Genomic DNA, 27,800 nt, shown 5'->3' with positions numbered 1-27,800 from the left:
ATCCTCTGACGTACTGGCAGCCAATGTAGTTCAGCCAATGCAAGAGTGGTGGAGGATCTTCGTCCTCGGGAAAGTGCCATTTTGGCTGCTGCCGCCTGGATGCTCTGAAGTCTGGAGATCAAGTAGGCAGGAGATTGCAGCAACAGGGCGTTACAATAGTCCAAGCGGCTGAGAATGGTGCTCCTGACTATGGTGGTTCTGGCCTGTGCTGGTAAAAGGGGCAGCAGCTTTCGAAGGCCTCGCATTAGGGCAAAGCAGCTGCTCGCCTGCTTGTTGACATTGGTCACTAGGCTCAGGCTGTCATTAAAGCTGACCCCTAGGTTCCTCACTGATTTTACTGGAGTTAATTGCTCCCCTGGCTCCAGAGGCCAAAAGTCAGCGGGCAGGCTTCTAGTGATTCTACCTACTTTGCAGTGCATTATCTCGGTTTTATCACTATTAAATTGTAGTGAGTTCTTGTTTAACCAAGATACCATTTCCAACATGCAGGTGTGGAAGGTCGCGAGTGAATCTGCATGAGCACCATCAAGAGAAATCATCAGCTGCGTGTCATCCGCATAGTTGATCACGCTAATGCCGTGAGCCTTGATGATGCCCATCAGGGGTTGCATGTACACGTTAAAAAGTATCGGACTGATTGCAGAATCCTGTGGGACCCCATGTGGGACTGTAGCAAACTCAGACTGGTATGGAGGGAGTGCTACTGCCTGCCATCTATCCGTCAGATAGGAGCGGAGCCAGTCGAACACAACTCCCCCTACTCCGAGACTTTCCAGTCTTGTCAGCAGAATGTCGTGACTCACCGTATCGAATGCGGCGGACAGGTCCAGCAGAATTAAGTTTGCTAATTCTCCCCTGTCCGCCCTCATTCGCAGGTTGTCCAGGACCGTCAGCAGAGCTGACTCGGTTCCATGAGCTGCTCTGAAACCGAATTGCTCCTCTTCAAGGATGTTGTTAGTTTCTAGGAAGAAGGACAATGATCTGCTGACCAGCCGTTCCATGATCTTGATTGGATACGGCAGAAGCGATATAGGTCGATAGTTTTTATGGCAGTTGGGGTCCAAATTTGATTTCTTCAGTAAGGGGGTGACAACTGCCAATTTCCAGTCTTTTGGTACAATACCTGTGTCGAGGGATTGATTACACAGCCCCGACGAAGTACTGGAAAGAGTTCATCCCCAAACTCCTTTACTATTTTGTGAGGTAGGGGGTCCAGTGGGGATCCTGATGTTATATTGAGGGCTGTTTGTACAAACTCTTGTTCTGTCGGGGTCTCAAATTTATCCAGGATAGCCTTTGGTCTTTCCTTTCCCTCGATCTTCTTCCTGTTCTCTATATTGCTATTACGCTGCACTAAGGAAGTGGGGGCATCCTTCATGCCCTCAATGATCTTGGTAATTTTTTCCTGGAAAAAGAAGGCGAAACCGTCACATAGTTCCTGTGAGGGTTTAATTTTGCTATTAGCACATTCAGGATGGGACAGCTCTTTTATTATCCTAAATACGTCACGTGACTTATTAGAGCTTTTTAAGATTAAGTCTGCATAGTAGTTTGCTTTGGCTGTGGTAATCTTTCTTGTACTGAATAATTGTCTGCCTCCAAAGTAGTCTATGTTGCTCTAAATAGTTATTCCTCCAATGCCTCTCTGCCTTTTTACAGATGTTTTTCAGCTCTTTCAATGTTTCCGTGTACCAGGGCGCGGAAGGATTGCCTCTTTTCTTGATTGCTTTCAGCGGTGCCATATAGTCAAGTTTTCTAGTTACCTCATTGCATAGTAGGCGATAGTTCATGGTAATATCGTTCTCTGGGTTGAACAAATTCCCCACTTGAAAGAGGTCAGACTTCTCTTCCTCTTTTCTTTTTAGTAAGCCCTTCCAATCGCGGCTAATGAAGGTCCTGGTCTGCGTGTTTGTCAGTCCTGTATTAACCAAGGTATGGATATTGAATATTAGGAGATGGTGGTCTGACCATCCTACTGGTTGTATTGTTCCCATAGTTATGAGATCTTCTGCGGCGAATATTAAATCCAGAATGTTTCCCTCCCTATGTGTGGGGGTAGTTATCCATTGTTTTAATCCTAGATTGGTACAGGATTGTGTGATATTATGAAAGGCCGTGTCTAGTTGGCCATTGGTCCACGAGTTAAAATCTCCCAGTATCAATAGTCTGCTATGTGAGATTGACAGGTTATTAATGACAGCGATCAGTTCCTGCTGTTGCATAGCGTTGATATGCCCTGGTGGCCTGTAGCAGATTAGACCCGTCAGGCAGTGGCTTTGAGTCATGCCTGATCGATATCCCGAGAACTTCGGCACATGAGATCGTATCAATGTCCAACGTTACAATATTTAGATCTTCCCTAAAAATGATACCTGTTCCTCCCCCTCGTCCCACGGTCCTGGGTTTGTGGACAATCTTATACCCTACTGGGCATGCCGGCCCAAACTCTGAGTCTAGTCCGGCCGTCGTCCATGTTTCGGTTAGAAACAGAACGTCCAGATTACTAGATTCGATCAGTAGCTGTATCTCGGTGGCATGTTTTGGGAGGGATCTAACATTTAGTAACCCACTTATTAACTTTCCTTTAGGTGTACGTCTTTGTTCTGCATATGATGTCTTGTTTAGCGAGATATGTCTATTGCCTGAGGTCTGATCAGATTTGGGTAGTAATTTGAGTGGGAGGGGGTTGATATGTGGTAGGCAAGTTAAGCAGTTAGGGCAGGGAATCATGTCCTTGGATGTTGTATTAGGGGCTAGTCGTGGGCAGGTTGCTTTGCCGGCCAGTGGATCCAGCATTCTCAGGGCTTCCCTACTATATCTATAGGTCTCAATATCCGGCGTAAGTCGAGCAGGGGGGGTGGCCCTGGGCCCGGTCTCGGCGCGGACGAGCGCAGACGAGCTTGCCCTAAGCGCGCCTTCGGCGCGCAAACATCGCGCCCGCTGCGCTCATCCGCTGCGCTTCCGGTAAATGCACATCCTTTATGGGAGTGGGTTAGATATGAAGAAGGGGCGTGGCCAGCACAAGTGGGCGTGTCCCGCGATTCCGGCAAATGGCGTCCGGCCGAGAATACACACGCCCGCGGCAGCGCTCAATCCGCTGTGCGGGGATGTTAGTGCCCAAGAGATCTAAGTAGCGGTAAGTCTTTGGTTTTTAAAAGACACGATATCACAAGAGTAAGAACACAGTATCACAGAGTATAATGCCAACTATCACTACTCCCGGCTGTGCCTCAGGAGGTTCCAAACTATAAACGCCGCGCTTGCAGTCAGCGCGTGTTTTATAACTGATGAGGGGGCGTGGCCAGCACAAGTGGGCGTGTCCTGCGATTCCGGCAAATGGCGTCCGGCCGAGAATACACCCGCCCGCGGCAGCGCTCAATCCGCTGTGCGGGGATGTTAGTGCCCAAGAGATCTAAGTATCGGTAAGTCTTTGATTTTTAAAAGACACGATATCACAAGAGTGAAAACACAGTATCACAGAGTAAAAATGCCAACTATCACTACTCCCAGCTGTGCCTCAGGAGGTTCCAAACTATAAACGCCGCGCTTGCAGTCAGCGCGCGTTTTATAACGGATGAGGGGGCGTGGCCAGCACAAGTGGGCGTGTCCTGCGATTCCGGCAAATGGCGTCCGACCGAGAATACACCCGCCCGCGGCAGTGCTCAATCCGCTGTGCGGGGATGTTAGTGCCCAAGAGATCCAAGTAGAGGTAAGTCTTTGGTTTTTAAAAGACACGATATCACAAGAGTAAAAACACAGTATCACAGAGTAAAAATGCCAACTATCACTACTCCCGGCTGTGCCTCAGGAGGTTCCAAACTATAAACGCCGCGCTTGCAGTCAGCGCGCGTTTTATAACTGATGAGGGGGCGTGGCCAGCACAAGTGGGCGTGTCCCGCGATTCCGGCAAATGGCGTCCGGCCGAGAATACACCCGCCCGCAGCAGCACTCAATCCGCTGTGCGGGGATGTTAGTGCCCAAGTATAATTCATAACTATTATGCCATCTTTGTGTGGCTATAAGCAATCAATGTCCCTCGTTACTGGGCAACCTGGAAGTTTCCACATAAGCATGAAATCATCATGAAAAGTTTTCTTGATATGTAGCATAACAGATCAATTACTCTATTATTCTGGCAGCATATCAAACCAGCACCTTGAATGCAATACCTTTCTTTTCTAATGAAATACCAATAGTTCTCAAAATCGGTCAGTCTTGATGCCCAACATCATTTTTCCCCCACCAAAGGCTTACCTCACATGGAGCATTAGGACCTAGCCTCTTCTCGCGATGCTCCTCTTCTTCATCAGGGGGTGGCTTTGCTGGAGGCGGAGGACGTTCTCTCTGCACCAGTTAAAAGAAACATTAAGCCATGTGATTCAAGCACAATCAGATATAATTCTCTGCATAAGATAAGCATTCAGAGAAGAAGTCAATGATCCACACCTCAAGGTAGCAATTGCATGCAGCATCAATTGGAGAAAGGCATACAGCACGTATAAAAAGGGTATGTAACAACAAAGAGCAGGAGACCTAGGAAATAGTCCTCAAAGAACACCACAAGTCGATGAGGAACTAGAAAGAGCCTCAGAACGAGTTCAATAACAGCTGATATTTCCATTTATTCCAAATTAAGTTCCAGGACCGTTAATAAGCTTATCTGTTCAAAATGTCTTACACCACTACAGCTGGGTTAATGTTAGAAATCATTAACACCTAATGAATCCCTTAAACTACAACAAAGAAAGTAAGCATGCCAAAGTCAAGACTGAATACTTTCAAAATACATCTGGTTTCCTTAGTTTTCATGGACCTTTGCTTTATAAATGTACACAAACTAACATGTCTTATTGCTGGGACAACCAATTGAGTCAAAGGAAGATCAAGGGTGCAGGGAAGCAAACATGGCTGCCCTGAAAAAATCTCCTCAGTTAACGTCTTTAAAGGTTTATATGGTGGGGCCTTAAGGACTCAAATTTCCCACTAGGCTAAATAATAGAAAAACGTTTACTGCCCCACAGTCCTCTGAGAATACACACACGGACATCACCAGGAAACCTCAAGTGAAGGGAGGCTTTGGGAGGACTCGTCTAAGTGTGCTGTGGTAAATAGACACTGCATTACCAATACCATTGTGGCCCAAGGGAATGTGGCAAAGGAAGAGATGAGAAGTGATTGCGGGAATGGAGAATGGCACAACAGGAGGAAGTCACATTGCTTGGCCCCGGCTCTGAAGGATGGACGTGCTCATTGTGCTCGAGACGTCGCCCCGTCTTCCCTCAGTGATAACTTTGTGCTGGTAGGAAATCTATTCACGTTCTCGACCGTATGCTTGGGTGATCTAGACCCGCATGATCTCAAACATTTTTACAGATCCTCTACGAGACATAACCATTAAAAATGTATACTAACTCCTCCGGTGACACCCCTTGAGGGGTGCGTTTTGGGTTTTCTTTTCCTCCTCTCTCCGGAGAGCTGACGTTTACATTATTTCCAATCTGGCTGCCCTCTTGGAGGAACAAGTCACAGCCTGTATTGGAGTGTGCCCACCCCATCTTTGTTTTTACTTGTTCGATTCATCTCTCATTGCCCTGAGGACAGCGTCACCTCAATCGTGGAGTTTCACCGAAACGCACATTGGTGCATTGCCTGCTGATCAAATGAAACTATGATTTCTATGATATTACATATAAATTATGAAATGTTTATTTTTGTCTGGTTAAGTTGGTCTATGTAGGACATATTTGCACAATACAGGTTAAAAAGTGACACTGTACCAACAAGCAGCTATGAGAATATTGAGGCATTCTGCTTGGTATTTTTGTTTTTAATCGATTATGCTGTATGAGAGAGTATGGTATGTATGTCTCATGCTTTGGTGTGCTGTTTATGGTTTTAATGCGTAAGTGAGAGGTTCTTTAAAAAAAACTTGATAAAAAGAAAAAAGTATTCAGAAATGTCGGTGTCTGTGAAAATAAAAACAAATAAGAAATAATATTTATGAACCATGCCTCTGGTTGTTGGCTCTTCAATCAATTGAATTGTTTCTATGAATTGTTGGAGTTCTACCCAGTACTGATTAGAAAGGAGTATTTAGAGGTCATTAGCTTCTCTATGTGTTGTTCCCCCTGGTTCCTCATTCACTATCTGCCTAGAGGGGCCCTCTGTTTTTGTTTTAACAACAGTAGGAAGTAACTTTGCACAGGAAGCAACGGAAGCCCAGGTGTGTGGCAGCCATTCTATGAACTGGTCTGTACTAGCAGAATAAAGTACTGTAGGCACTTATACCTTTAACTTCACTGGTGGCCACTTAGGACTTGCTTCAATATGTGGTGCGGTCTCTGAAGCAGATATAGGGCCTTATTTAGATCTCGGCGGAAGGAATACTCTGTCACCCTTCCGTCCGCGGTATTAAGATCTCCATAGGATATAATGGGATCGTAATACGGCAGACGGGATATCCGTCACATTTGTGACAGAGTATTTCCCTCCGCCAAGATTTAAATCAGGCCTATAGTCCTCACTGTCCTCCTAAATCTTACCTGGTAAGATTGGTTATTACCACCCCCCCCCCCCCCCCCCCGTGAATTCTACAGGGCATCTTGACAGGATCAGGAAGACTATATCTTGAACATAGACTCCTTTAGTTGAACATTTTTATAAAGAACTGTAGGGTAAAACTGGAAAGTTCAGCTAAAAAGGAAGGGTGAGTGTGATACAGAGCTATTTTTAACCAGCACAATAACATGTGACTAAAGCAGTCTTCAATCAAGAGCTGTGTATGGGAATCTAGGCAAGGTACTAATATTCCTGCACTTCTGCTTTAAGGGTATCCTAGCTGTTGCAATTATAATAATCTGAAATGTCCAAGTTTAAGACTTCTGAAGTGCTAGATAATCCTCACACCATGAGTAAGAAATGAAAACATTTACAGTAATGACCATCATAAAATATGAAATACAACATGTATTTTAAAACAGTTGGCTGGTGAACACATGGCTGAAACATTTATTTGACTGGGGAAGCAGAATTATGATGGATTGGACCATCTGCTTTGTCGACTAACAGGACGATATCAGTGTTTAGCCTATATATGGAGGATAAGGTTCTTCGCTACAGCAAGTTTGTTGAAAAGAAAGGAGAATCTTAGTCATTCTCCTACTTAGTTCAGTATTTGAAAGTGTGTGAGCGAGTGTGTGTGAGCAAAAGGATGGGGGACCGAGTTTGTAAGCAAAATTGTGTGAATGAGTGTGTGAGCTAAAGTGTGAGCGCGCAAGAGCAAAAATGTGCGTGTGAGTAAAAGTGGTTGCGTATGAACAAAAGTGTGTGCGCGCGTAGTGAATATATCACCAAACGTATTTATTTATTTATCTATTTGTAGAGCGCATGGTTACACCACCGGTGTGTCCCCACCCTAAGACAAAACCTCTGAAAAGGATGCGCTGCCTTTGCATGCCGACCGGGTTGTACAAACTGTCCGAGAGTTACCTTTATTCAGTTTTAGCGAACAGTCAGGTCTTTAGCTGTTTATGGAATCTACTTTCACATGGCATATTCTTAGTGCCATCGGCCTGGTGTTCCACGTGTTTGCTGCGAGATACCTGAAGGCGCGTGCCCCCATTTGTGCTCTAAGTATTCTCGGTACAGTCACCAGTGTCTTCCCCATAGATCTCAGACTTCGTCCTGGGATGTATTGGGTTATTAACAGTTAAAAGTACCTTGGGCCGTTCTTTAACCCCTTCCCTGCGCCGCATATTCTGCCGCGGGGGTGGGAGGGGGGTATTGGAGGGTGAGCACGGCGGTTCAGCGCTCATGACGGCTGCACGCTGTCATGAGTCACGGGTGGCATGTGCTCATGACGCACAGGCGGGGAATTAGTGCCACGTGGGCGGAGCGGCAGCGGCATGACAGCTCCACGCCATCATGAGCACATGCCGCCCATGGCTCATGATGGCGTGGAGCCTTCATGAGCATGCAACGGGTTAATAGAATGCGGTGGCAATGACATATTGCCTTGAACATGACTTTTTTCCACTGGCAGCCAGTGCAATGCTGTCAGGGCTTTCTTCGTGTTAGCTCTTCTCGGAAAGCAAAGTTCCAATCGAGCCGCCGTATTCTGCACCCTCTGTAGTTTGGATAATCCTTTTTCTGTAGAGCCAAGATACAGCACATTTCCGTAATCCATCTGAGAGGTTATTACCGCATGTACTGTGGTTTTCCTGGCATTAGGTGGTAAGAGATCTAAGACTTTCCTCAGGATTTTCATGGCCCCGTAGAATTTACCCGCTACCTTCTGAATCGGACTATCGAATGTTAGCTCGGAATCAAACCAGACTTCGAGGTTTTTCAATTCAGTTTTTGGAGTAGGTACCTGGCCTAATGATTCAGGCCACAACGCGGAAGACCATATGGATGGCGCCTTGCCTACAACCATTACATCCGTTTTACTCCAGTTTAGCTTGAGGCAATGGTTCAACATCCAGTCTGCCACCTCTTCTAAACATATGGAAAAACAAATTGCTGCCTGGTCCTTGTCTTGAGATAGCATCACGGTTAGCTGCGTGTTGTCCGCATACGAAACAATTGACACCTTATGTTTCTCCACTTGCTCTGCCAACGGTCCCACATAAAGGTTGAATAGAGTGTGATTCAAAATTGATCCCTGTGGAACCCCCTGAGGCAGGGGAATACTCTCAGATAAATGTGACTGTTGTGTAACTTGAAAGCTCCATGCGGAGAGAAACGATGTTATCCAACTCAGAGCACTTCGCTTAATGCAACACGCCTCTAATCTACGGAGGAGAAGCTTGTGGGATACGGTGTTAAACGCCGCACTGAGATCTAACAAGATCAGTGCGGCCGTTTGTCCTTCATCTGGATATTTTCTCAGTGTTTCTGTGGCCAGGAGTAGTGCTGACTCCGTGAAGAGGGCCATTCTAAAACCTGAGGGATGCAATAGGTCATTCCTATTGATGTGGTCTACCAGTTGTTTGTTGGTTACTTTCTCTGCAGTCTTGACCACAAACGGTAGTAGTGAGATAGGGCGTACATATTCTAGTATTGTTTGCTCTAACAAAGGTTTCTTTTTTAATGGCCTAACAATGGCCTGTTTCCATTGTGTGGGGACCACACCATTCTGAAAGGAATGTGATATGAGCTCCGCGATATATGGCATAATCAAGGTCGCCCCCTCCATTACTATCTCTGGTCATGCAGGATCTATATGGGAGCCAGATTGTATCCCTTTTGCTGTGGCTGTAAGTTCTTCCAATTTCTGGATCTTAAATTCATCCAGAGTCACCACTCCAAAGTTTGTCTGACTTCCGCAAGTCAGGCTAGTTCCTTGTCGCGCTTCTACCAGGAAGGTGTCATAGATTTCTGTCACTTTATCAGCAAAAAATGCTGCCACCTTATTGCACTCTCTACAGAGGCAATTGTATCACTTCTATTTTCGTATGTTCTGAGAGACTTCAATATGGCGAACATTTCTTTGGTCTTTTCAATTCTTCCAGTATAAAATTTACATCTGGATTTCTTGATTAAAGAATGATATTGTTTTAGTTCCTTTTTATAATTTTCTTTGGCTCTACTACAATATTCCTTCCTCCATACTCGCTCGAGCTTTTTACACTTTTTTTTGGCCATCGTCAGTTCATCATTAAACCAAGGTGCCGTTGCTTTTGGTCTCTTAGGGGTCCTGGTGCTCCAAGGTGCTATCTCATCTAATGCCTCTGTAATCCAGTCTTCCAGTTGTTTATTAGGGGAGAGGAGTTGGCCTAACGGCTAAGGCGCTCGACCTCGGACGTGGGGATCTGGGTTCGAGCCTCGGTAACGACGCCAAAAACCTCCTGTGATTCTGGGCAAATCACTTAATCTCCCCGTGCCTAAAAAAAATAATAATAATAAAATAAAAAATGAAAGTGTGTCCTCATGTAACGTAACTGGTGCTATGTAAAGCGCTCTGATACCTGATTCGGTTCGGGTCTAGTTTGCTCTATATAATAATAAATGTCTTTGTCTAGTATAAGATTTTTCTCTATCACTGCCTGGGTGAAAGAGGTGGAATTAAATGTATTCCACATCCTTGTTGTAATTACCTTAGTTGGTTGTTCTGGCCTCTTTCTATAGGCAGGCACTGTAAAAGGGACCTTAAAGTTTGAGAAAATTGGATCTAGGGTGTGACCCCCTTGCTGTGTTTGTGTCTCTACTCTTTGTGCTAAATTCAGTGTCAATAGGTCCTTGCATATTGTGCGAGATTCTTGGTTCTGCTTGTTTTCGAAGTGTATATTTAGATCACCTAGCACCAAAACATTTTTGTAATGGAGAGCTGGGTGCACTACTTTCTCATTTAGGCTCACCATGAATTGTGATACTGAACCTGGTGGGCGGTAGATTAGAAAGCCAGCTATGGTATTATCTTCTGCCACTGATAGGGTAAATAAGAACGACTCACAATTTTCAAGGTCGGCTTGTTTAATCTCACACTTCGTTGTGGATTTATAGATTATAGCAATTCCGCCACCTATTTGGCCTTCTCGATCCTGCCTTACTAGCGTATATTCGCGAGGGATCGCGTCCCGCATATCTGGAGTGGAACTCTTGTTAAGCCAGGTCTCGGTCAGGAATAAATCGTCCAATAATCTTTCCTCATACTTATACATAAGAGTATAAGTGTGTGCATGAGAGAAGTTGAGAATCTTTAATACGCAAACTAGACTATTACGTAATATGTGCTTAACGTCGCTGTTATGTGGTGTACTTTCAAACTTGAAAGATCCTTGAATGCTTTGTCTTTTAGTATTAGTGATATAACCTAGTCCATGTATGTTGATCTATCATCTTTCAAGCAGACCTCAAGTATTCTACTCGCCCGCTTGCTATGGCGAGTCCGATTTTATCAGGTCGATCTATTTTTAAGACTTACCAGCCCTGCCTGTCATGCTGCAAAGAACAGGTGTTCTGTTCACTCAGAAAGTGAACGAGCAATCAAGATGCCTTTACATTTCTTTTTTATCTAGTCACATTTGCTGTGTGTTTAAAGTCAGAGGCCAAATTTCAAGGTATGTCTTCTGACAAACCACTGCCTATTTTTTACCTGGAACTTGGTGTTTACTTTTATTTCTCTGACTGCAAAAGTTAGAGGATTTTGTAAAGTGAACCACGCAACAATCATGCCGGAACACGCAACATTTAAATAGCTTGAAAATAAACAGTACAAATGCTTAAAAATATATTTCAGTAGTTAGAAGCACACTTTTTGTAATTATAAAGTGAGATGGAAACAAAGATTTAATATGATCAAAACAAATCAGAAAACTATCCGCAAATGATAAATATTTGCTGAAACCTGATTTTCGTACGTTATTGTTTGTATCAGTAAAACATAATGGTAGTGGGAAACGTTGTGGCAATTTCATTGGAAAATGTCCGTCTATAGTGACATTTATTAAAAGAGAGAGTTTTTAAATAATTAACTGAAAAACGTTCCTGGCGCCCAAACTGATGACGATTCTATTAGTGAATTAAAAGGCAAGTCGGGGGTCATGTCTACCGTATATTTGGATTAGATATTTATTATATGAGGAGAAAAGGTTCAGCCTATTAATTAAAGAGTTTTAATACAGCACACATGCTGAACTCACATATTTGAAGGTAGTCTTGAATGTGGTAATGAAGAAAGGTGGGAACCAGTGAAATAAAATATTTGCCTAGTATCAAACAATTTGAGACAAGTTTATGGAACAAGTGCACTACAGTTAGGTCAAGTAGATTATTCAAGGTACTAGACCTGTAGGTCTGGTAAAACGTTTCAAATTTTTCGAGGCCTGTCAAGGTACAGTCAGTAAAGATATTTTTATTGTAGAGTTTACTCAGTTTTAGAATTTATTAATTACACGTTAATACCAAAGTCTTATCTGACACTTATTTCACTTGGATTATTTATTACCCAAATTAGATTCCTCAAGGATTGTTAAATACTCCTTTAGTTTTAAAGTACAAATGGTAGACTTTAATTTATAAAACCACAGAGGAACATCCTGGGGTTCCTATTGTGTAAATGCTGGTCAGCTAGACTGTAGAGATTGTAAACGTAGTGTATACAACTAGAATGGCTTGCCCTGTTCCTAAGTATATATTTACTGTCCTGTAATTTGTCACGTACTGCTGTAGAGGACTGAACAATGTAAACGTCCACAACGACTGTTCATTAACTTAAGTTTACATTTGCGGTTTAGCCACTGCTAATGAGAAAGCCAAGTGGGTATTAATTACCACCGATAAAAACATACCACACAGTATAGAAATAAACTATACTACCATAAGTAAAACACTAAAACCAAGTAAATCCTTATTCATTTGTTTACTGGACACATCCAAATAAACATACTTCGATGAGTTTGCATGGCTTAAACAAAAAAACAACAGCACATTTGTATGCAACATGCAATAACGTTTATTTCAGTTTGAAATTGCATACCATTAGGACTGTAAAACAATAATATTGGGATGTGGCCAAGATGGCAACCGAATAGGAGCTCTTCCCAGGGGCTGCTACCCGACTCAGCCAGTCTGCCATCCCATAACTGCCAGATGGCCCCAAGTAGGGCTCAACACTGATAGGAGTGCCTCCTAAGCATGGCGGCCATGTCTACATCACCTAACAAAGCCGGTGCGGTGGTGGACAGGGTCATCATTGAACCATAACGCCAAGCATCCCAAACGTTTTTCATACTAAACAAACTTGGAAATGAAGCTCTCTGAGTGGAGTTTACAAGACCCTTCAAGTTGACTGCACAATTTCACCATATCCAGTGGTACATTCGATCTTCTGACTGGCTACTGACTCAGAATCATGCATATGCGTTAACAACATAAGGCCCAGGGTAAAGCATCATGGTAGTTGGGGGCTCTTATAATACAATTCCAATGGAGGTACAGTGTTCGGCTGGCAGTAACCTCATAACAATGATGAGATCTATGCCAATGGCTTATAATGAATTCTAAATGGCCCGAGACGCACGATTCAACTGACTGTTGACAGTACTGAATGACTGGTCGTGAGGAACAAGGTGGGAATAAAAAAGTTACTTACTTACAGTAACAATCTTTCTGGTGAATACTCTATCCGCAGATTTCTCACATTTTGAATATCCCAGGCACGAGACTGGATATGGAAACTTTTCCAGATGTTTTCTAAACTGAAAGGGGGCACAGGCTCTACATTGGCACCAGAAGCAATGCATGTGACGCCACTGAATCCATAATATGCCCACTCCAGTGCCCTACATCAATTTTCCATCCATTTTTCCTCAACGCAGAAGGACGATAATTTCATACATTTTGTACGGGTGCTGTGATGTGATATACTATTTAGAGCCTTATTAAACGAGCAGTTCAGCGATCACCCTTCATGAAGGAGACCTGGGTGGTTTGGTAAGGAATCTGCAGGTAGGGGATCCATCAGAAGGAATATGCTCCTTATCCTGTAAGCGTCTGTCCGTCGAGTGTAGATCTGTAGATTTACATGTTCTGCATATTCCTGCTACCTAGTGTTGGCCTTGGATGCTGCAACTTGCTTTTGTTTGAAGAAATCTTTCCAGCCCCAAGGTATTATTATATGACTCTTCCCTTGGCTGGCAAGGCGCAAGGGCACCGACTCCACTGTTACACTGTTTTTTGCAGGTGAGAGTAAGTATGAAGTAGGGAGTAGTTCAGTATGGTGACCATGCATGTGATGCATTTAAGATAATCAAATTTGTAAAGTGAGGATATCTGTAGCAACTACTGGCTTCCAGGTAGGGAATATGAATCCACAACACTACACACTACAAACATGCTGACAGGGTAACTAATTCCACTGTAGATACACATGGTCTGCATACAGTGTAAATCAGTACTCCTGTAAGCAGTGGCCAGCCAGTGGATTGTGCAGATGTCTGAAACAAAGTCCTTAACACTACCTGTCTGACACTAGCTTGTTGCAATGCCAGAATCATCTCACAGTAATGTTTTGTGAAGGTGTGTGAAACTCACCAACTTTACAGATGTCACCTATGGGGCTATATCCCAGGAAAGTCAATAGTTGCCCCATTTTTTTATAATTATTTTAACAGGTGGAGTGTGGCCTGGAAGGGGCAAGTAAGGCTTACTTGGCTTTAGGATAACAAATCTAGGTGTATTTGACAATCCACCTAGCTGTACCAGCCTTTCAAATAGGGTGACTTTCATGAGGTTCAGCTATGGCAACGAAAAGTTGCTGGGTTTTTGGAAAGGATTTGGCCCTGTTGATACAGTACATTATGGTACATTTAACGTCAAGTGTATGTAGTGCCCTCTCGGCTACCAAGTCTGTCTAGGGAAAAAGGAGTGGGAGCTCTATGGTTTGGAGGAGATGGAGAAATGACACAACCTTGGGTAAGAATTTAGGGTTATCCTACGAATATCCCCCAACGACAGAAGTACAGGAAGAGGACTTCAAGATTAAGTTCCCACATGTGGACTTGTTGCTACATCCTTCTGAGCAGGTCTACGAAGGTTTTGTCCACCTCTAGGAGGTACTTCACTAGGAGATATATCCAATGTTGAATTGTCCAATCCAAAATCGCTTCAAAAGCTGCTGAGAACGTGTGTTATCTTGTTTGTAACCATAGTACATGGCAGTCATGTCTGTTCGTATGAGGACTACCTTACTTGGATTTCCTGGTCAAACTCTTTCAAAGGTAGCTGGATGTCAGGAAGTTCTAGATCGTTGATGTGGAGACCTCGTTCTTGAAGTGGCCAAAGACGCTGGACTCATGTCTAGAATACGCACCTCCAACCTGTCAGTGATGCATCTGTGGGACATGGTCCAAAAAGATCAGCCTTACAGCAAGTTGCTGCTGTTCTACCATTGAAGAGAATGATGAGGTCTGTTCCTTATCAACACTAAATCCCCCCAGGGACCCCTTGCCTGTGACCACTGTGCTGAAAGGCACTCCTGTAACAGACGCATGGGGAACTGAGACTATGCAAGAAGTCGTCATCCCTAGTAAGCGCATTTAACATTCTGTGAGACATGTAGCTGAAAAAGAGGCATTATTGGTGAAACTGTGGGCAAAAGGGTACACTTACCCACCTCCTATGGCAGTGCCCCAAGATTGACCCATTCTGGTCAGAAGCGCTGAAAGCTGTGGACACCGCGTTTGACATGGACATAACCAGGCTCCCCACTTTCACATTGTTAGGCCTTCCTAACCCGCTCACTTATCCAATGAGGTCTCCCAGAGGCAAAGCTATTACCCTCACGTCAGGGGCTACAAAACAACTCCTACTGGCCCGGTGGGGGACCGACAGCATCCCTTCTCATCACAACTGGCCCCACAAGGTTTGGGATATCTTGGGGTTGGAGAAATTCACGGCAGTGGCTATACAGCAATTACCACGGTTTGACAAAATGTGGCAGCCATGCATAGCATACCTGGCGGACGAGTTCCACAAACTGAGAAGCCCCCAGTACCTACGAGTCCTACTCCTTACATGTACCGCACCTAAGACGCAACAACCGGCCGCACCCACTTCCTACCATAACACTATCCGCAGAGAGAAACATACGCTCTCCCCTCACCCCCTTTCATCCTCACCTTCTCCCCCCACTTTCACTTTTGATTTGCATTTAACAATATTGCTCTAAATGTTTTCTGTATTTTAATATTCTCATAAGTCATTCTACTGAATACGCATCTAAAAGTATGCCCGCTGGCCGATGGATGTAGGCGGCTCCAGTTGTAATGTTACTATACAAAATTAATAAAAATGATTCAAACAGAAAGAGGTAATATCTCCTCAAATGTTGCTACCCTTTGTTTGCGTGGGTACGTTTTGGCTGTGGCTGTATTCAGGATGGACCATAGGAAAGGCTGATCCTGAAAAGGCTGGAGCTGAAACATGGTAGTATTTAGGGTAAACCCAAGCTGTGGAGAAAGGGACTAGAAGCTTGAGTTTAGGGTAGGCCCTTCTTCCTGCTTACACTCTCGGGCAGCCAATTATCTAGATAGGAGAGCACACACGTTTCCCCCTTCTCAGGTGGAAGGCTACCACAGTTAAACATCTGGTTAAGACCCTTGGGACTTCGGGCATTCCAAAGGGCAAAACCTTGAATTGGTAGTGTTGACTATGGTGGCCGGCGTGCTGAGGGAACGGGTAAATGAAAATTGGCATCCTTTAACTCTAGGATGATCATGAAGTTTACTTGCTGCAGCAAGGGGGTGACATCCTGCATGGTGGTCATATGAAAATGTTATGAGAAGACGCATCTGTTAAGAGGTCTGAATCAAGGATAGGTGTAGGAAGCTGGCTCTTTATGTGATGTATTATCTCTTATATTGTGTAAATAGTCCAGGGGTTCTAATACTAGTGGACAGGGGCTTGCTATGCAATCCCAAAGTGCTCTAATTGGGGGTAGAGTGGTTAAGCAGCATTTGGCTTAACACAGGAGTGCAAGGTATTTGCAAATACACACAATGATTAATAAATGATACACAACTCAAGAAGGAGATCCACACCAATTTATAAAAAATAGCAAGCAACTTTATATATGGTTAGGCATTAGAAAACAATAGTTCAGGGAAGGACATTTTTAAATATAAATTCTTTTCCCTTTAAAAAGTGGATACAGTGCAATTTCGGAGTTCTGCAATGTTATCCTAACGAAGGAAGAACAAGTTCTGAAACAGGTACATTGACTTACAGGATCAATCTCCAGGACTTAAGGTGGCTAGTAGGCAAGGTCCAAGGCAGCCCCAGCAGAACACAAGGCAGGCAGTCCTCCTAGGTTTCTGTAGTCAACAGCTGCAGGACGAGTTGACTTTGGTGCAGTTTTCGATGAGGAATGCAGACAGGTCAGCAGGGTTGATACCAGGTCACCTGTTTCTTCTCTTCTCTCTGCTTTTGCAGCTCTTGGGTGTCCCCTCTTTTCTTAGGTCATCAGGATCTACTTCTCTGGTGCCAGGGGCTCCTGTAAATACAGATTTTAGGGGCGCTAGGGAAGTGTAGGGTAGTAGCCAATGGGTTGCAGTCCCTTGGGGTCACTACAACAACTACATGACCACTTCCTGTGGGAAGTGGGCATGACCCTGTCCCACAATTCATAAGTATGCCATCACAAATATGGCTACTTCTGAAAAATCATGTCCACCTCACAGTTGCCTACCTTAGGGGTGGTATCCTAGAGGTGGCACGTCTACCAGCCTAGCTAACTTTCATACCGGTCCAGGTGCCAAGGGACAGAGGGGTCGATTTCCTCTCCTGTGAAGGGGGAGCCATAGTCACATTTCAAAGGTGGCAGCCCTTTGAGGCTTGCCGCCTAAAGAAGGTTAATCAGCAGATCATTTTGTGGAAAGGGATGTTATACCCTCTTCCCGGACAGGCTTTTGTTCTGGGTCTCACTCTAGTAGCTTAGAGCAGAATCTCTGGTGGCAGCCTGGAGGAAACCAGCCAGCAAGTACACCAGAGGCTGGTAGGTTTTCAGGGGGCACATCTAAGGTGCCCTCTGAGTGCATGTATTGGTAAATACACTACTGGCATTAGTGTGGGTTGACCAATACAAGATGTTTGATACCAAACATCCCTATTTTCATTTAAGCCATTGTGGAACTGGTTTTCACCAGTGTCCGGCACTTGTCTCAAGATGGTTTCCTGATCACTTGTACTGGCAGTAACAGGACTAATCAGCACAGAGGCATATCTGCTCATGCAGGTATGCCCTCACATGCAATATTCATCAACCTGCCTTAGGGCTGTTAGGCCTGCTGTAGGGGATGACTTACAAATATTATAGGCAGTGGTTGGGATACAGCACACAGGGATGTGTGACATGTAGTGTTTTAACTTTTGTCTGCACCAACACAAGCAACCTGCAATGGCAGTCCTGCAGGTGCTTGGTGAGGGGCCCCTTAGTGTGGCACAAATCGTACTGCAGCCCTTAGAGACCCTCCTTAGTACCTCAGGACCTAGGTACCAGGGTACTATATACTAGGGACTTAGGGGGTGCCAAAGGTTTGGCCAACTGGGGGAACAATTGTACAGTTTTGGGGAAAAGAGCTCTGGTGACCTGGTTAGCAGGAGCCCAGTGCACTTTTTAGTCGAAATCACATCATTTACCAGGCTTTAAGTGGGGGTGACAATGTCAAAAAAGGGAACTTTTCTACATTACTTCTGAGAGAACCGTCTTTTTGTAGGAAAGTACCCCTTTTTAGGTCAAGCCTAGCAGCAGGGCACATGCGCTGCTAGCTCTGCGAGGCATGATGTATTAGGGTAAATAGTGGAAGCCCCACCCACTATCCGCCCATATTTGTCACTGGCTTGTGTCATTGTCCTTCTTAAATGCTGGCTTCTGAGTCGTAAATAGGCTTGTTAGTCCCTCCCTGGTGCCGCTTTGTCTGCATATGTTACCGCCCATACTGACTGGACCTTTTACTTGGCTTGTTATATGGTCTGCATTATAAGTGGGTGAGCACTATCTTGTTTATTGACACTGATGGGGAAATGGCGGCTGCTCTTTTTGTATGTGCATGCTGAGCGCGGCGCCCGCTTTAAGGACACCACGCTCAGTTAAAATTTTATTTTTAAAACTTTGATGTATCTATTTGTGCCATGGATGATACATGTTTGTTAAGCGGTGTCCTCTTCGCTGTGTGCAATCGATCTCTTCCAGGACTGGGTTCTTAACATACAACTCATTTGAACCTGGTGACTGTCTTAACTCATTGAAAACTAAAACAAGAGGAGATGGAGTGAGGTGGCCGCCCTTGTATATTAAATTCATCATGACTGGCTATATCAAGGTTTGTCATGTTTGCATGTGGCATAGTAACCGAGCTTTCACTGAACCACGCAAAGTGAATAAACATGTTGAAATAAGATCGGTCGTTTGTTGCCCTCTGTGGGAGCGGTAATATACATGACACCCAACGTATATAACAAGTTAATACATTTAGGCATATTTTGCATACGTCAATAAATACGTTAGTGCTTATGTACTACAAGAATTATGGACGCTTGGATCACCTTAGCATTTAAAATAAAGTATTTATGTGTCACTGCTTTTTATTCACTTACAAACTAGAAGGCTTGTTTGTACTTGAATGAAACAGCTTTTACTGTCCAATTATTAAAATAATTCCCCCCCGGGAGACTTCCCAGTTGCTCAGAGCAGTGATTAGTTCATTCTGACATTGCTTAAATAAGTGTTCTTGCAAGATCCTGCATATATCTATCAGTAGGTGGATGTAAAACCAGGGTATTGAAGACGACTGATGTTTTATGCTAATATTCTTCTTTGTACTCAATCTTAAGTAATGTGTGTTTAGCAGCATGTCGTTCTCTGACAAAGGAAACCTGGCAAATCTTGTTTCGCATTGCTTCAGTAGTCTTGATTGTAGACACCTGCCCGTTTAAAAAAGAAAAACGGTGTCCGCCTTTTCACGCAGAACCTTGTGCAAGGGCCAATTGTATGCAAGTTAGATGATATAACAAATAAGCATTTTCAATGCAATAGGTCTCGCAATTGTGAGATTTTGAGCCACCGAAACGAGAAGAACGGTCACCCAGGCCGTCGTCAGCAGCAGGTTGGACTACGGAAACGCCTTTTACGCTGGAGCCTCGGCCAAACTCCCGAAACGGCTTCAACGCATCCAGAACGCCTCTGTACGCCTGATCCTCGACATCCCTCGTCACAGCCACATCACACCCCACCTGAGAGACCTGCACTGGCTCCCAGTCAACAAGAGGATAACCTTCAAGCTCCTCAACCACGCATACAATGCTCTCCACAACACCGGACCAGCGTACCTCAACAGACGACTCAGCGTCTACACCCCCACCCGCCAGCTCCGCTCCGCCGACCTCGCCCTCGCCACAGTCCCCCCCCGCATCCGAAGAGCGACCTCAGGCGGCAGATCGTTCTCCCACCTCGCCACCAAGACCTGGAACACCGTCCCCATCCACCTACGGCAGACCCAAGACCTGCTGACCTTCAGAAGACTCCTCAAGACCTGGCTCTTCGAGCAGTAGCAGCGATCGCGCCTTCCCCCCACACCCAACCCCCGTTCCCCAGCGCCTTGAGACCCTCATGGGTAAGTAGTGCGCTTTACAAATGCTATGATTGATTGATTGGCATTGTAAATTACAATGCCTTTTATTTATGTGTTTAAAAATCTGCAATAATAAAAGGCATTGTCATTCACAATATCAATAGGACTAAGTTTCTAAAATGTGAGACCGATTGCATTGCAAATGCTTGTTGACATGGTCACAAGGTTCCTGCTAACCAGGTCACTTTCCTACATTAGGTCTGAGGGAACCGTCCTTTTTGAGAATGAAGGAGTAAAGGAAATAGATGCCTCTGCTCCAATGTTGCAGGGGGCACTAGCCCAATGGCTCCCTTGAGGAGGAGTACCTGAACCTCCTCTTGTACCAGTCATAGGTGTTCCAGGTGAGGGTGTGTGTCTCGGTGGGATGTTTGGTGGGGTAAAATCAGTTGTAGGCAATAACTGTACTCGATGACTGACAGAATCCACAGATCTTAGGTAGTTTCCTCCCCGCGAGGAAGGAACACTCGCAGTCTCTCACAGACGGGAGTTACATGATCTGGGATTGGAAGGAGGACATGGAGCAAGTTTGCTGGCAGAGGCTTCCTTATCGTACATGCCTTAACCATTGCCTTTGATGGAGTTGTTGCCCCAGAGATGACCTGCATGAATTCTCTATCCTCTTGCTGGTGGTAGCCCTTCTACTGTCTCTGGTATGACTGAGTCTGGTCAGAAGCAGTGGTCTTTGATCCCCCCAGCCTCTTGTCTTGCCACTTCCGAAAGGAGCCCCTATCGATTGAGGTCTACAGGATACCCATAGCCTTGGCTGGGTCTGTCTCCTCTTTGATTTTCTCAAACATCTCATTAACCTGTGTACTGAGGAGATATGTTGAACTTCAGACTAGAAGCCGAATATACAGAGCCGGGAGTGCAGCGTGTTATGGAGGTATTTACTCCTCTGGCTGCGGTATTGGATGCATTGAGGGCGCAACATAATGGTGGTGTTAGAGTTGCTTCAATACAATCTCTTTGACACTTTTTTCTGAACTTCTCAGAGAGTGCTGCAATAGACTCTCCATTTCCTCCTACTGAGCCTTGTCCTAGCACAACAGCTGGCCCTACTGAACTGGCGAAGCGCCCGTGGGTAGTGACCGGATTGCTACCCTCTTTCCTGCTGCATCTATGCACTTGCTCTCAATGTCAGGCGGAGGAGAATCACATTTGGCTTGGGCAGCAGCATGCTTGCAGGAGGTATGTACCACCAGGGAGTCTTCCCTTGATTTATGTGGGGTCAGAGAAAGTGAAGGTTTCAACATTTTCGCAATTCTGGGTGTAACCACCCGAGACTTCACCAGCTCCTCAAAGGTATCGAGCGGTTTAAGCATCCCCTTCAACAGGGCAAGTAGCTGAATGGAGCATTCTGTTCTGCAAAGCATCTCCAACAAGAAGAGTGGTGTGCATGTCTGCCTCACAGTATACGGATACCCGCAGTATAACCCCGTGGTACTCTGCTGTGTTATCTAGGGCGGCTGGGGAGGACCTAGCAGGGACATGCTCAAGCTGGATATGCAGGGGGGACAATGCCCTAATCCTCCAAGGGGGCTTCTGTGAGCTGCAAATTAAAGGTGGCATTATAGTCCTCTGCTGGAGAATAGGGAATAGGACAAAAACGGTCAGTGTAAGACTGTGGGAATCCAGGTGGGGAATCTAGAGGAGATGGTGAGTTGGTGTGTAGCTGGAGTTCAGGTAACCTTTTTTATGGATCTCTTAGGTGGTGCCGGCTAGGAAGAGTCTTTTGATTGCAGCAAATCCTCTAAGGCCAGCTTCCTTTTCTTGGACAAAGTCTCTGTGGTGCCTGAAGAGATCGATCTTGTACAGGGATAGATGAAAATCCACCTATGTCTCTCATTGAACTTCTCCTGAAGCCACAAAAGGACTGGCCTGCCTGAGTTCTTAGCCAGCCGTGGAACGTGGTCTCAGAAAGGCGATGATGGGGCGGTCAACTTAGACTGGTGTTTCAGAGTCTCAGCACTGACGGGCTTCGTTGGACTCAAAGGTCAACGAGGGTCTGTATTTTTGGCTGCATTCCATCTCGGCTCTAATGCCTTGCCTCAATGTCAACCGAACCTAAAGGCACCAGAGGACCGGAAGGCGAGAAATGTTTTATGTAACTGACTCAATACACAAACCCCTTGGAGGCAGTGCCCTGCCTTGATAAGCTGTTTCATATGAGGTTTGTGTGCTTCAGCTTCAACTATACTCTTAGCTCTCAGGGTCTACTTTGTGCGAGAGCTTGCATCGAGCAGTGTAGATAGAATGCCTTAATCCCTCTCTTCAGCACAGAGGAGCCAAAATTACTGACCTTAGGTCTGGGCTGGAAAGTCAGATGACGCCGCATCCTACAGTTCAGCTTCAAGGTGGTTGGCTTCGCTAGAGGTGTGCGGTGTGTCTTACGTAGACCACTGCATCCTCATGTGCACTCAGCATCTGTCTTTCCATTGGCAAAGGGTCTTCTTGCACCGAAAGGCCAAGCAGAAGGTTCACGCTGTGTCATCATGGTCAGGAGAGAGAAAAATTACAGACCTTGTGGAGGTTGGTCAGGGGTATTTGGCATGTACTGAGAGCATTTCCTGAAGGGCATCCGTTCCATCACCCACTAGGCGCTTATTCATTCTCCAGAGCGGACGATGGAAGATATGAGCCCTGAGAAACTGGAACCTTGTCTTCGGTAATGGGCTCCAAAGTGAGTTGAGAGATCGCAAAGGGGCGACCAACAATGAGGAAGGTTTCTTGGTGATTCAAGTGGAGGATTTGATAGTGTTGTCCCAAAGAAAATAAAACATCTAGACGTCGAGTCTGGGAGCATCGTCAATACATGTCAGAACCAAATGGGAAGAAAAACAATCAAACATGCACATTGCCAGCTAAAGGACGAGTCACATAAAAGCTTGTGACTTGAAAACGTCTTCAAACAAAAAGAATTTGCAACTGTCCAATTCCAAAACTAGGTGGCAGGTGGATGCATAACATGAGTATCTACAGTCACCCATACAATGAGCAAATTGTCACAAAAGGAATTTTACTTTCTTCTGGTGGATACTTCTACTTGCAGATTGCTCACCTTTTAAATAAATTATTAAGCAGTAACAAACTTGATGGAGGGTACTTGAAAGCTGGTCAGACAACGAAGTCTTGGACAACATAACAAGCAAAACGGTAATCCATTGCCCTTCCGGATATAAGCAGTAGTGCTTTGCAAATGAACGAAGGTCTTCAATGTTGATTCTCTGCAGATTTTGACAACAGGGACTCCACTTGCTGATGAAAAAGTGGAATACTTGCCCATGGTGCAATGGGCCTTGATGGTCCCAGGTGGTTCTTGTGCCAGAGCATAACACGCTTTAATGAATAAGATCTATTTCTAAAAGCTTCTCTATTGAACAACTTTTGCTGTTGGTGTTGGTGGGTAGCCTTTCAAAAGCAGGTAATCCAGTCGTAAATAACCGGACGTCCCAAGTGTTCACCCTTGAGAGGGGGACGAGACAGGGGTGCCCCCTATTCCTGTTGCTTTTCGCTTTAACACTGAAAGCGTTAGCGATGTGGATGTAAAAGGATCCAATCATGCGGGTCTTAGATGGTCAGAGAAATGGGAGGATCGCATCTCCTTGTACGCCGATGATATCTTATTATATATGGCTTCACCTAGAGCCTAGCTGAACTGGGCACTACATATCTAATGCAATTTTGGGAAATACTCAGGTTACCGTATTAACTGGGCAAAATCAGTTCTTTATGTACTTAGCCGCAGATTCCCCCCATGCCCAGGGGTTATACCATTGAAAAAGAAGAGGAGGGATTTAGATACTTAGGGATTTATGTCAACAAAGACCCGGCTAGGTACTATGAGCGCAACCTTGCACCCCTTTACAGCAACTTAGAAGCAACGTCAATCTTTGGAAGACACTCCCACTGTCTATACTTGGACGTGCAGCGCTTTCTAAAAGGATATCCTTACCAAGTTTATTTAAATGTTCTACAAAACTCTCCAGATCCAATACGGCCAGAATATTTTAAGGCCATAGAGAGTGTCCAAAGAGACCGATTGTGGGAAGGTAAGCCATCTTTAATATCAACGCAGAAGCTTGTGAGGGGTTGATATGACAGGGATAGAAGGCTCCCGAATGTTAAACGATATTACTGGGCCGCTCAGCTGGCAGCCACTAACCATTGCACATATTGGCCCCAGGGTGACCCGGATATCAAATGGACAGACGGCTGCTCCCTGGGGACTTCGCGAGAATACTCTATTCTAGGTCCAAACAGTTGAAACTTACAGGTCTCACTGCACATGCCGCCCATTAATGGCATACATCCACCAAGAGCTTGGGTTGGGAGGGAAGAGTCACTAGGGTTACTCCTCGCTGGGATACCGAAATGCTTGGTATCTTAAGAAACACAAAAGATTTCGACAGATGGGACATCATTTGTCTATCCAAAGTGGGTGATCTATGGAGAGCGGGTGAAGTGGTTTCTTTTACACAGCAGCAGACTGAGTGTGAGATGGCAAGTACAGACCACTTCAGGTACCTACAGGTAGAACATGCACTACAAACAGTACTTACTAAAGGAGACTCCCTCTCAGAGTCTTCCCCACTTGAGGACAGAATCCTGGATGAGTAGATGCCCAGGAAGGCCATTTCTATGACCTACAAGAAACTAATAAATAAAGTGCCTGTTCCCCTCTTTCGGCTCCGCGGCCCTGGGAACAAGATGTAATGGAAATGGAAGATGAGGAGTGGGCGGAGGCCTTGGCCTCACCTGGAAAGATCGCAATCTCCTCCAGATTACGATTGGTACAGTTAAAAACGCTCCACAGAGTCTATCTCACCGGCCCAGCGCTGGTGAAGATTGGTTACAGGAGCGATTCGGGGTATATGGGGCAGCGTGGGCGGGAGGGCACTATTGCCCATATTGTCTGGGAATGTACACATATTAAAAAATATTGGCCCGTTCTGATACAATGTATGAAATATGTGACAGGGGTGAACATAGAGCCTAATGTAATATGATGCCTATTGAATATATGGAGACCAACTGATTTCAATAGCAAGGGGAAATTGTGGGTGACAATGGGAACAATAGTCGCTAAACGGAATATTGCGAGATTGAGGAGAGCCCAGGAAACACCGACAGTGGGACCGGTGTATGTTAGAAGAACGCACAATATGAGTCTAGAGGGTGTCCCAGGAAGTGTTTGCAAATATGGGGTTGTTGGAATGAATAGAGGGGAGGAATCTGGGAACCCCCACGGATGAAGTATAATCCGGACCTCGAGCAGCAAGTATAAAGATAGTAAAATGGTTCACTAGTAAATAAATTGCATGAGCATTGATTTGCGGTTGTCTGTCTCAGTCAAATTATACTCCTAAACTATGGTATTTATAATCTGAGTGTAAAGTGTAATGCTGTTTTCAATAAAAAGAATTATGAAAAAAGCAGACTATCCTCCTGAAAACCAACTCCTCTTTATGGATCCATTTGTGAACCCTCTCCTCCTCGGTGGCATACGGAGTGGGTAAAAGTAAGGGTAGGTAATGGATTGACTCAGATGGAATGGAGTCACTACTGTGTGAAGGAAAGCAGCTCTGGTTCTCAAGTTTTAAAAACTACAGTACAAGGAGGGCACACGTACAATGCTTCCAACTCCCTACACATCGCCAAAGTAGGAAAGAAAAAAAGGGCAACTACGAAGTGACTCAAAAGGAGACCTCAAAAATGTCAAAACGAGAGTGAGGTCCCACTGCAGCCGAACAAAGGAAGGGTGGGTTGTAATAAATTTGAAATTGGTCAGAATTTAAAACAAGGATGGTTGGTCTGAAAGGCCAACAAGGCTGCTAGGTATTCCTTAACTTCCCTACACCACAGCCATGCTACACTAGTGAGAGTGCTAACTTCAGTATGTCTGACAAACGGGCCATCAAGGAATCCACATTATTCTTAGCACAGTGGGTGAAAACAGTCTTTGGTAAATTAGTGGAGCACAGGGAGAATACCAGCTACCACGTTTCCTGACAGATGGCACAACATCAAATATCTATTTAAATCTACAGGTTGAAGGTGGAGTCTCTGGAAGTTGGGGTGCAGACCCTTCCTTTCCCACTAGGAGAGAATGTCCTCCATGAGAGAAAGACAGAGCCAAGGACACCGAGAGATTTAGGAAGTCTGTGTGTCATACCCTTCTATGCCAGTGTGGGCAAATGAAGATAACTTGGACCCATTCTTGGTAACTCTCCCTCAGAACCTTCGTAATCAAGAGTATGGGAGGTAACCCAAAGAGGTGGATAGTTCCACTTCAACCGAAATCAGTCCCGAACGGCTCCACACATGGAATACTGGAGGGCAGAGACATGCAATGTGTGATTCTGTGAGTGGTCCACATGGGGAGGGCCCCACTAGGCAAAGATGTATAGGGCCATGAATGGGTGGAGATTCCACTTGTGACCAGCAATGTGACACTTACTGAGGCTGAGTGGAGAAGCGTGGCTCAGTGGTTAGAGGCGGCAGACCCGAAAGCTGAGATCAGCCGTGGACCAGGGTTCGATTCCCCGCCTCGGTGGGTCTCGGGCTCAAAAATTCCACGGACTCGACAATTCTCGCTCCGGTGCCTACTCGACTCACGGGGTCACACTCTGCGACTCTGGGCAATAGCTTGCTTAATCTCCACTACGGCCCCTCGCGGCGGGATGCCTGGCTTTCACCTTGTGGATACCCTGCCGGGGTATCTCACAGGGGAATACCAGGACGGGTTCCCTAAGCAAGCGCCTTGAGACCTTCGGGTGATTCGTGCGCTATATAAATCGAAATACATTTACATTTACATTTCATCCCTAGTATTTAGAGAGCCTGCTAGATGGTTTGCGATCAGCCAACCACTATTTGGGTGCACCAAGGCCGAATGCTGCAGTGGTTCCCAGAGAATCTTAGACCCCCCCATTCCTCCCATCTCATTGACATGCAATGCATTCACATGGTCTGTCAAAATATGGATGGACCAACTGCAAACACAAGGGAGGAATCTCTTGAGCGCCAACCGACAGCCTCTAATCGACCGATGTGCACAATCTGCTGTTCTGGAGACCAAAGGACTCTGATCTCCAGTTTCTCAAGACGAGCACCTCACTCTAGGGTGGACAACAGCTGGCGGAGGTTGGAAGGACATCCCTGACACAAGATTCTCTTACAGATCTCGCAAAGCTCTGTCCGTTGCAGTGTTTGGGAAGATCACAATGGTGTCTGACAGATCTTCCCATGCTGGAACCACTACGTTTGGAAGCACCAATGTAAGCCCTCATGTGCCCGCGTTCAGGTGTGGTCAGGAGGATGAAAGAAGCCAACAGAAATAGTAGCCGCAGGACTTTCAGGACTGGAAACAGATCCCCTTCCCTGAACACCAGAACCATATCCTGAATGCCTCAGATCCTCTGAGTAAGGGGAAAGTCTCGAATAGATGTGTCTAGTATTGCCCCTATGAACAAGAGGCGCTAAGAATGCTCCATGTGAAATGTGGGCACATTCATGAAAAAGCTGAGGTGGTTCAGCAAGGATAAAGTTGGCAGCAACCCCATTCAAAGATTCAAGGTGCAGATGTTAGGCCAAATGGGAGGACCGCGATAATGTAGTGAGCGGACTCAATCATTAAGAGCAGGTTGCTCTTGTGCAACTGAAGGATCAGTA

The 27,800-nt window shown here is 45.3% G+C and overlaps 1 protein-coding gene across 22 annotated transcripts in view; it reads right to left on the bottom strand.

The window, feature by feature from the left end:
* ANKS1A (ankyrin repeat and sterile alpha motif domain containing 1A) overlaps nucleotides 1–27,800 on the bottom strand; it is a 1,080,152-nt gene that overhangs the window by 542,744 nt on the left and 509,608 nt on the right. For all 22 annotated transcript variants that reach the window (XM_078644289.1, XM_078644292.1, XM_078644288.1 and 19 more), the window contains one exon: nucleotides 4,255–4,344. In XM_078644289.1, the coding sequence (XP_078500415.1) occupies nucleotides 4,255–4,344 (90 nt within the window). The remainder of the gene's footprint in view (nucleotides 1–4,254; nucleotides 4,345–27,800) is intronic.

This window comes from Lissotriton helveticus, chromosome 5_1, assembly GCF_964261635.1.
Source record: "Lissotriton helveticus chromosome 5_1, aLisHel1.1, whole genome shotgun sequence".
NCBI lineage: Eukaryota > Metazoa > Chordata > Amphibia > Caudata > Salamandridae > Lissotriton > Lissotriton helveticus.
The sequence above is the reverse complement of the archived record's forward strand: the minus strand, read 5'-3'. Positions and strand labels throughout refer to the sequence as shown.